At 34.7% G+C, this 10861-nt stretch overlaps 1 protein-coding gene across 2 annotated transcripts; it reads left to right on the plus strand.

Annotated features, from left to right (window-relative positions):
• Positions 1 to 2006: 2006 nt before the first annotated feature.
• On the plus strand, positions 2007 to 10364 carry LOC103493302 (zinc finger CCCH domain-containing protein 5). 2 transcript variants are annotated; one of them, XM_051086817.1, is made up of 9 exons: positions 2007 to 2744; positions 3013 to 3162; positions 3304 to 3438; positions 3569 to 3727; positions 6272 to 6400; positions 6549 to 6665; positions 7570 to 7644; positions 7744 to 7967; positions 8741 to 10364. In XM_051086817.1, exons 1-9 carry the CDS (start codon positions 2355 to 2357, stop codon positions 9960 to 9962), a joined length of 2601 nt encoding a protein of 866 aa, XP_050942774.1. In that variant the 5' UTR covers positions 2007 to 2354; the 3' UTR covers positions 9963 to 10364. The 2 variants fall into 2 exon arrangements, with proteins under 2 accessions (XP_050942774.1, XP_008452219.2); XM_008453997.3 differs by having other exon boundaries at positions 2010 to 2744; positions 6272 to 6364.
• Positions 10365 to 10861: the final 497 nt, after the last annotated feature.

The following is a 10861-nucleotide window of genomic DNA, read 5'->3' on the forward strand; positions in this document are numbered from 1 at the left end:
TTATGAATTGGCCAGCTTCTTTCCACCATGCAATTGCTTTCTACATAATTACCTTTACTCCTTATGTGCACATAACAATTAGCTCAATAATAAGGAGAAAAATAATGGTTTGAACACAATTTCACTTACATTCATATAAAACATATTTTGAACATAATATAAATTTCATTTCGAAATCTCTTTAAAACATTCATATATAAAACATCATTTCTAATCATTAAGAATTGTAATGAAAACCTTTTAATATAAATAAACTCTTTTAAGAAGAAATCACCCGCAACAACTTGTCTTTCCTTCTCGCATAACACCTAATGTCCACTTCAACACTTGACTTCTTTTTTTTTTTCTAATAGACAAAACTTCTTATTAATTTGACTTCATCCCCTATTTATACTAATCCTGAATTGGATTAGTCATCCTTAATCTCTTAATAATTCACATGTAAACTCCATGTTTAACTTAATCACGTTTAACTCTTAACCTTCCACGTAAACATTTATAAAATCAAGATTAAACTTTTCCTCGCGTTGCTCCATTTTGCGAAAGAACTCCAAACACCTAACCATACTTAAACTTAAACACCAAATGTCTTATCGCATCACTTTACTTCATCGCGAACTGACTCAAATGTCATCTTCTTATCGCAAGCTTCTTCTCAAAACGCCTATTACACGCTTAGTCAAAATTTTGATTCTTCTTATCCTGGTACAAGTCTCACATTTGCCAAATAAATCAAGAAACAAAAACATGTTAGACAATCAATTATAGAAAACAACATAACAAAACAAAAGTATTATGTGTGACGATGCCTTAAATCTTGAGATAAACATGGAAAATTTTGGTCGATGTTGTATTTTATTCATGAAAAACTCGGGACCTTCACATTGAGTACCACAAGATTGAGGTTTCCAATGCCATTATGTATAAAATCTTGGGGCATTCTTGGTCCACATATGACCCAAGATGTGTACACAATGATGCTAAAAACTGACCAGTAAGCCAAAACTCAAGACACCTTCAACAAATCTTAATGATAATTCATGAAATCTTGTACGAGATTCAATCAAGTTCTCATGTGTGAAACATAGGACTATCTAGAAAATCATGCAAGATACATGAAGAAAACATAAGATTTAGAGAAAAAAAACCCACTTTATAGACCAAATTTGAGATAACTTCTAAAAACCTTAATATTCCGTATCAAAATTGTAGTATCTAACTAAATTAAAGAAATAAACGAAGCTTAATGTAGGGAATAACCGTTTGAAGGATGCAAATAACAATGGAGAAGACCAAATTGGAAAGATAACGAGGAAGAACTGGGACGAAGTGAGGATTTGGTGTGGTTTTCGTAAGATGAAGGTGTTTTTCAAACAAGGGTAATTTCGTCATTTTACATTATTGCATTGTTTGAATTCCTAATGTTTAAATTTAAATCTTGGTGGCAATCTCGATCTAGAAGGATAAAGAAGAAACAGATCAATGAGTTTACAAAAAACATGTTATTTTCAAAAGGTGAAAACTTAAATTAGTTATTTTGGACAATTTTCTAAACTTCAACCAGAGACAACACTGATTTAGACTTTTTTTTATCCAAGGGTGAAAATTCTTAGAAATAACACTCCCAAGTTTTCACTTTTAAAAACTAGGACACTTTTTAAAACTTCATTATACTAGTTTTTCTCTTTAAATCGAGAGAAACCGAATCTAGAGGGAAATATACTCAGGCATGCAGAAAAAAAAAAACCCATCTAGCTTTGGTTCTAGGTGATGGATGATCCATCCATTTGCAAATACCATTAAACAAAATAACCTTTTTCCTCTCTCAATCTCTTTTGGTCTTGTTCACGTTTATTCATACAAATTTACCTTGAATGAGCGGCTAGAACTTGGTAGGAAGATCAATGTTTACCCTAACTTATTTCTCCACAGCACAAATCTGAATCCACCGTCACTCATTCATTAATTTCATTTGATGTTGTATAATTTTGCATGAATCAAAATTCACGATTCGGTAAGCTTGTATGTATAAATCCACCGAGATGTACCATAAGATCCAAACAAACAATCAATAAGTTAGAAAAGAAGTGAAGTATTTGAACGAGTTTTAATTTTGTGAGACCAAAACGTCACCGAAGCTATTTCCCACCCAAGAGTTCCCATTAATTGCACCAAAACAAAAGTGTTTCGAATTTTTTCTTCACCATCGACGCAGGAGGGTCGTCTCAACGGAGACTGCTGTAAATTGGAAGTTCCATCAACAAACACCCAATCAACACGACACCGCGATTGAATCCCTTCGAGGCGCCCTTTCGTTACTCTGCTTTGATTTAGAGCTCCATTTTGTGAGCCTAATGGAGGAACCTAAACTCATAGGAGGAGGAGGAGGAGAAGAAGAAGAAGAAGAAGAAGAAGAAGAAGTTAAGCCATGTTCGGTGGATAATCTATGCAGGAAGGAGAAGAGGAAAGCGTTGAAGAAGATTAAACGGAAGCAATTAAGAAAAGAGTTGGCGCTAAAAAGGCTACAGGAAGAGGAGGCTCGGTTGAACGACCCTGAAGAGCAGAGGAGGGTTCAGTTGATGGAGTTGGAGGAGGAGGAGAGGTCGGAGAGGGAGAGGAAGCTCTTTGAGGAGCGTGAAAGGGCGTGGATGGAAGCTATGGAGTTGAAGAAGAAGAAGATGGCTGAGGAGGAAGAAGAAGAGCAGCAAAGGAGAGCGCTGGAAGAAGAATCGACGCCGCGCCAGGTTTTTCTTTCCTTTCTTGTGATTTATTATCTGGTGACTTTGTACTAGAACACTACTCATATCCTGTTGATAGATTTCTAGTCAGATTTCAGTTTTATAATGCAGTATTACTGATTTAGTTTCTATCAATACATAAAAAAAAATCATTTGAATTTCTTATACGGGAAACTGTAATCGCTTTCTATTACTATTTCGTGGGTCACATATCTCTTTTTGTTTAAGCTGAGGAAAATTGCTCATTTCACCAGTTTGCAACCTTCTTTTGTAGGCTGAAAATGAAAATGAGTTTAATGAGGAAGATGGTTGGGAATACATAGAAGGGCCTGCAGAAATAATTTGGAAAGGAGAAGAGATAATTTTGAAGAAGAAACTAATTAAGGTTCCTAAGAAGGGTGTTGAACCGGAGAAAAGCCTTGAGGTATTCTTTCTGCAACCAGGCCAGGCTATTGTTGTTTTCTAGATCATCATTGTTTATGTTAAAATTTCTTTTCCTGGAACATGTTGGAATCCAAATTCTTGTGATCATAGATATTTATATATATTCATATTCATGGTGTAGGATGCTCATAGACCTACATCAAATCCTCTTCCTCCACAATCTGAAGCTTTTACAGATTATAAGAATACTCCAATTTCAACTAGACAAGTGATTGAGGATGTTGCAAGCCAAGTGCCAAACTTTGGAACTGAACAGGCATTTTTCCTTCTCTTCCTCTGTATATTTATTATCTGTACATACCTATTCCTTCTCCAGTAGTTTTATAGTTAATCAATTGTCATCTTAATAAATAACCTTTACTTTTTTTGTTTATTTATTATGACAGGATAAATCACATTGCCCGTTCCATCTTAAAACTGGAGCTTGTCGATTTGGTCAACGTTGTAGCAGAATTCACTTCTACCCTGACAAATCGTGTACATTGCTTATCAAGAACATGTATAATGGTCCAGGCCTTGCTTGGGAGCAAGACGAGGGGCTGGAGGTCTGTTAATGATGCTCATACAATTATTGTATCCTCAAAATATCTTTGAATCAATTATCTCTGAAATTGTTTTGAAAGGTCTCAGTCTCATTTAGGAGACACCTAAACTTTTACCTATATATATGCCTATTTAGGTATAATTTGTTTGCAAATTTCTATATAATTATTTTTATGGTTGGATTAGTGACCATTAATAATTAGAATTAGATCAACTTTTTCTGGAACAATTTCTGACTCGAGAATCCGCCAAACTCGATATAATGCTGTTACTTTTTTGGTCTTCACATGTTCATTTTTGAGTCTTAGGAAAGAGAACATGAACTTGAATTATCATCCTTTTTCTGGTGTTCTTGGGTTAATATATTGTTCCTTTATAAAGACATTTTGATTGAAGCTGTTAAAATTAAGAATAGATCTATCAGTTTATTGCAAACCTTGCATCCTAAATGGATCGACAAAATAATTGATGAAGCTTGGTTCTTGGCAGTTTGGCAACTGGAAAAATTTATCCTTAAAGTCAATCGCTTCCTTAGATGCCTAGTGCAACCATTACACTGAAATTCATCATGTTGTGATTGTTGGTGGCATTGATATCTAATATCCTCCATTTATTTTTATTTTGGATTTCTTGACCTACTTTATATCAGGGACTTACTGCAAGAATTGTGTCAAATTGTCATGGAGGGTTACAGTCTTGCTCTTGAGTCCCTTTGGAGTTGATAATACGAAAACAAATTTTGTATCCTACTTGCATTATCTTTTTAACTATCACATGTATATTCTTTTACTTGCAAGATTGTTGTTAGTAATAGCATATTGCATTTTTCTTTTGCTACTCATCCCATTCTTTTTCTGTTGAAGGAGAAGTAGTCATTGTTATTTATTTTTATTATTTCTGCGAAATATATACATAAATACACACACACTTTCTAGTTTCTTTTCCGCATGGAGTCTGACATTTAATTTTAATTGCCTTAGATTTTTTATGAACCATAACAAGTTCCTAGTTTAGTTTTTCCCTGGAGCACTTGTTTTGCCAACCAAATTACAAAGGAGCTCCTACCCATACTACGGATGGCTATAATTGCTACTGTATCTGTGTGGAGTGGCTTACAATTTTTTTACTTTTTGGAGCTGGTGTGACTGTCAAAATTTTAAGGCTAATACTAACCCATTGTTGTGTTGAACATCACTTTCTGAACATTAATTTTGTATCTAATTTTACATTCAATGAAGTTCGATCCTATTGGGAGGCCTACAGGCTACAGTTACATTCTCCTTGCTATCCAGAGTTTCATTTAACATGTTCCATTTGGACGTCAGAGAACTACAGTTTTTCTTCTTTCATTGTTCTACTAACCCATTGTTGTGTGGTCATTCTTCAAGAGGAAAGCTAAGTTTGGGTGTGCTATAAGAGCCATCTTGTGGGTTCTTTGGAAGGAATGATAAGTTAGCGTTTTAAAGATAAACATAGCACCTTTGTGGGTATCTGGTGTTCATATTACATCTTGGGGCCACCCCTGGTGTTCTTTAGCCAGTAGTTTGTAGTTACTCTATGTCTTGATTCAGGCCAACTGAAGTGGTTGTTATGTAAGTTCCTTAGGTTGAGTTGGATGCTGGTTCATCTTCCTATCATTTGAACATTTTTGTGCGTGATTGCGTGTTAGTTTCCTGAAAGAAAAGCCTAGAAATAAGCTTGACTGGTGGCAGTGGAGAACTCACTCTGAGATGAAAAAAGCCCATTGCATTACTTGAAATTTCTGTTTAACTTTACTTTTAAGTTCATGGCAGACTCTGGATGCCCAAAGGGACAGTCATTCTCTTCAAATGTCACACAGGAGATACCTTAATCTGTAAAGAGCGATATTTTGATTTATGTAAAGAAAAGTATCGTTCTTCTTAAATCATCCACACTCAGGCCTCCAATATTTGTCCAGTGACTGCTTTCCAATTATCTAAGTAGCTTCCTCCTTCTTTGCTCCTTCCCAGAAGAAGTCCTTGATATTTATTTTTTTTGTCAATGATCAAGCTCACTTTTGCTAGGGATTCTGAAAACGCAGAGAAAGTATAAGAGATAACAATTGAAGCCATTAGCATTGCAACACTCATTTTTTTACCGTTATAAGGGAAAATAAAAAATGATGAAACAATTCTATGCACATTGGAGGATCTTCAAATCTCAATTGGTCATGACACTCTTGTTTCTCATTTTTATGAATAAAACTAGAGATATATGGAATTTTTTTCAACAGTCTAGATGGACTGTTTAAATTCCTATTTCTTCTCTAGATATTTAAACTTTACGTTACCTTAATTACATCTAGACTTCACTAAGCTCAGGTAGTGGGACACCATAATTATGACCTATTTGGAGTGATCATGGATGGCACCTGGATTTGACATAGCATGTTTCATTTGGAGTTGTAGGGGGTTCTGAAATGGAAATTGATGGACTAAGATTCACTTTTTCCCCTTTCAATTATCTAATTCGAATTTCTTATGGTGAAATGCATTCTAGATTGACTTTCCTATACCTTTTTTCAGTTTACAGATGAGGAAGTTGAACGCTGCTATGAAGAGTTTTATGACGATGTGCATACTGAGTTTTTGAAGTACGGGGAAATTGTTAATTTCAAGGTCTCCTGCATTTGGTACCTTGTTTCTATGGTTTATGTATGCATTTGCTTTGTTGTGATTTCTTTATCTGAGCAGTGAAAAAATTCTAAAACTGAGTTTGGTTTTTGATATTCAACCTCAAATTGCATTTGCTTACAGCAAAGACTAGTTTATCATTAATCCTAAATATGGTATTTTTATTCAGGTGTGTAAAAATGGTTCTTTTCACTTAAGAGGGAACCTTTACGTGCACTATAAGTCAGTGGATTCAGCTGTGCTTGCTTATAATGCCAACAATGGCCGTTTCTATGCAGGGAAACAGGTACTGATTTCTCCAATTATCCTCACTAAGACTAAGAGTCAATGACTAGACGAAAGATATCTGTTCACAATCCAAAACGTCCTTGCATATACTGTCCGGTTGAAAGCAAGATATTTTGAACTTTTGTATTGTGTTCATGTTATGAAGCTTCCCACTGGCCTCATTTTAAGTTAGAGCAAAGAAAGTCCTCTTGAGATCACCCAATTTTATTTAGACCTGTAAAAATGAATAAACTGGACTTCCTACGGCCCTCATGGTGTTCTCAATCCAAAGCTTTTGCCGATTATTCTATTCAAAACATTTGTTTAAATTAGAGTGCTTTTATTTCTTCGGTTTAGTTATTGTATTACTTTTCTTTTGTTATGTTGCCTTGTCTTTTTTAGCATCAAACTCCTTTCACTATATCAATAAAACTTTTGTTTCCTTTTTAGAAAAAAAAATCAAAAGTGGAGCCCATGGCTAAAATACCAAGAATGGTAGGGAAATACTGAAATCATGAGCTTAAATTAATCCAGATCCTTCATGTTGTCATTGATTCAAAGAATTATGCTTTGAACGTGGGGTGCCCAATAAGCTTTATTTGACTGAGAATTATTAAGCTTGGTTCGTCTTCTGTAAGTGTATGCAAACTGAAATTTTATGTACAAATAACAAAAAAACAAGACTTCCCAATTCACGTTTATGGTTGCCCAAGGACAAAATTATAAAAACCGTTCTTGCAGATATCATCTTTTGATAGTATTGCGCGTAGCTCAGTTAGTAATTTCTCCCCGGTCCTTCTACAATCTACAGCCTTCACTGTTGGTCTTTTGTTTGATTTCTTTTCCAAGTCTGGCTCCCCCCCTTTTTCAGCTGACTTTGAAGTGGTGCTTTGTTGTTCATCTGGGGATTTTTTTTATGACAGATAATATGTGAATTCATAAATGTTACTAGATGGAAGATCGCTATATGTGGGGAGTTTATGAAGACAAGGTACAAGGTAAGGAACTACAACCTTTTCCTCTCATTTAAAACTATTATCTTCATTGAAGTTCTTATCACGATGCTGTTGTTGATGGTTCCCATTGCTTCCTCTCAGACATGTTCTCATGGAACTGCTTGTAATTTCATTCATTGTTTTCGAAATCCGGGTGGGGATTACGAATGGGCTGACAGCGACAAATCTCCCCCACGATATTGGTTGAAAAAGATGACTTCTCTGTTTGGTTATTTAGATGAATATGAGAATGAAAAACATTCTGAGCTTGAATACTGGGACAAGTTTGGAAAATCTAGCAAGTCAGTGACATCAGATGTTGACAGGTAATCATCTGGACTGACATTGACCTTCAATGTCTCTTCTTTTAACTGCCCTTCCGTTTTTTTAATTTTCAATTTCTAAAAATCCTGCCGTTCGCCATCATTCATTTTGATAATGTTTGAATGACTAATGGCCCGTTTGGTAATCCATTCATTTTCTGTTTTTGGTTTTTGATTTTTAGTTTATTTAAAATATGGGTGCTTTTTTTTTTTGTTTTTTAAACAAGAAATTTGTTTTTGAAACTATAAAGGAATACTAAAAAAAAAAAGGCTTATGTTTCTAAATCAGTTACCAAACATATATGATTTTTGTTTTCAATAAACGAGAATTTAACAACAGAATTTGATAGACAGAAAACTGAAATGGTTACGAAACTCAGCCTAAGTTTTCGTGTTAGCAAGTTTTGTCCAGACAATTTCGTCACTTATAACTTGTTTGAACTTTAGAAGGGGTCAGCCTTTTGGTCGCTTATTGTCTAAGCTAACTGTTATTATGTGCTCTCGCGTCTAGAGCTGTTCTTTCAGTTTTTCCTCAATGAAAGCCGTTTCTAGTACCAGAGATCCTTTTTCTTCACAAGCTGAAACATTTTATGTTAACTAGAATGCCTGAGTTTCAGATTGAGGCAATTTATCCATATCTATGGGATAAAAAATTTAATGTACTATTGTGTATATTATATATATATTTATTTGTCACCATCACCAATAGTTTCATTTAGAGTACCATTATTGGAGGTTCTATCTCTTACGACTTCAATTTCTGATCTTCATGATAGTTATCGGTCAAGAAGATCTAAATCTAGAAGTCTGGACCATGGCTCTAGAAGAATTGACAACAATGAAAATGACTATAGATTGATCAGGCACTCTCGTAGGGAAAAAGTTAATGAGAAGCAGCAAAGTTTGGACAAAGAGAAATATGAGAAAAAGTATGACCAACAGAGGAAAAACAGATCTAATGATACAGATTCTGATGAATCGGTGGATAAGTTTGGAGAGAGAAGCAAAAATAGAAATTGGCGGAAATACAGATTTAATGATATAGATTCTGATGAATTGGTGGATGAGTTTGAAGAGAGAAGCAAAGATAGAGACCGTAGTAGGAGATCAAGACGGCCTAGAAAGCAGGATAGCAACTGGAAAACTGGTGTTCGAAATTCAGATCGTGATGACAATAAGAACATATCAAACGAAACTGATGAAGACTGGTCAAGTGGTGATGGGGACAAAGATGGGCATCAACACAAAAGAAGGAAAAGCAATGGTCGTGCTTCTGAGACTTCTAAGACCACAGATGTTTATCCAAGCAAGAGCGTAATTAAGGATCGTGATACACATGGAGTTTCTACTGAAAGAAACAAGGAAAGGCATCTTACATATGGTGGGAAACGCAAGAAACATTGGGACGAGGTTACCAAAGGCTCAGACGACCACTTGGAAAAGAAGTCTAAGTTGAAGACTGATTACGAAAGCAAGAAGTCCAGCGCCGGAAAATCCAGTAGTCATTACTTTGAATCAAGTTCCATGGATGTAAACACAGAGGACGGTTACAGCATTGATTCCTTATATAATGATGTCGTATTAGATGAGCGTTGGGAGCCGTCTTTTTCAGATCGATACATTGAGAGATTCAAACCACTGGATCCTGACAAAGAATATTGTAACAAGGAGCACATTGACAATGAAGGTCGATGGGATCCTGATAGAAGTTATGATGAATTTGAGAAATGTAGGGAAACTGCAAGTGCTATGTGCTGTGAATCTAGCAGCCCTGTTTGCCAAATTGAAAGAAGTAAATCAGATGTTCTAGGTGCATCGAATAACTCTGTTAACAAAGTTAACAAGCGAAATCGTAGTGAACTTGGAAGTAATAATTCATATGAACACCAAAGATCTCGAAGAAAGTCTTCTTGGCATGATGATGATCAGGATTTCAGTGATTTAAAATCTGAGAAAATGAATTCTGAGGATGATTATCTTCCTAAAAGCCATGGCTAAGAGAAGGAAACCACTAGGAAAAATCCCATGTGATCAATTGGGATCTTTCATGTCATACAACTCGTGTTTACAAAAGCATGAACCTATTTGGATAGGAGTTGATTGTAATTCGCACAAGGCTCACAAAAGAATTCAACTTGAAATGCTGGCTATTATCTATATGCTTATTGTAAAAAACAGAACTTGCTCCAGCATTTACTTGAAAAGAATTGAAAAATTGTTGGGATATGTTCACTTATGAAACTATACTCAGGAATTGTTGATTCCAATGTCATAGAAAAGGATGATGAAGAGAATTATGGATTTGCTGCTGTTGTGTAGATGTAACTTGGAACTTGAACCAAGCTTTTGTTTGCCCTTTTCATACTGTCAAGTATTTGTTTAAAGTCTACAGTTCCCCTATGCACCTTCTTTGTTATGCTCATCTTTGCAATATTTTTGGGTCGATTTTTAGCATTTTTGAAGCGAGTTTCAAAATGTTCATAAAATCTAATTGATTTTATTCCTATCTACCTTACAGAAAAAAAATAATCTAAAATGTTTTTGGGCACGTAGTTTCTTTGTTTTGGTTTAAGTTCTGTTAAAGACTTGGAGAGTTATAAATTTATTTGACAAATTCTAAAATTTAGGTCTCATTTGATAACTATTAGTTTTTTTCTTTTAAATTGAGTTTATAAATAGTTCAATTTCTAAATTTCTTGCCTTTTTTTTTTAATCTAGTTTCTATCGATCCTTTATAAAATTAAGCTAAGTTTTGAAAAAAAAAAGTTTTTTAACGTTTTGTTTTCTTTGAAATCTTGTTAACTACTTAGAAAGATGAAATAAACATGATAAGAAGTTGGGAGAAATATAAACTTATTTTTCATAAAACAAAAATTCAAATTGTTGTCGAATGGAGT

This window comes from Cucumis melo, chromosome 6, assembly GCF_025177605.1.
Source record: "Cucumis melo cultivar AY chromosome 6, USDA_Cmelo_AY_1.0, whole genome shotgun sequence".
Classification (NCBI taxonomy): Eukaryota; Viridiplantae; Streptophyta; class Magnoliopsida; order Cucurbitales; family Cucurbitaceae; genus Cucumis; species Cucumis melo.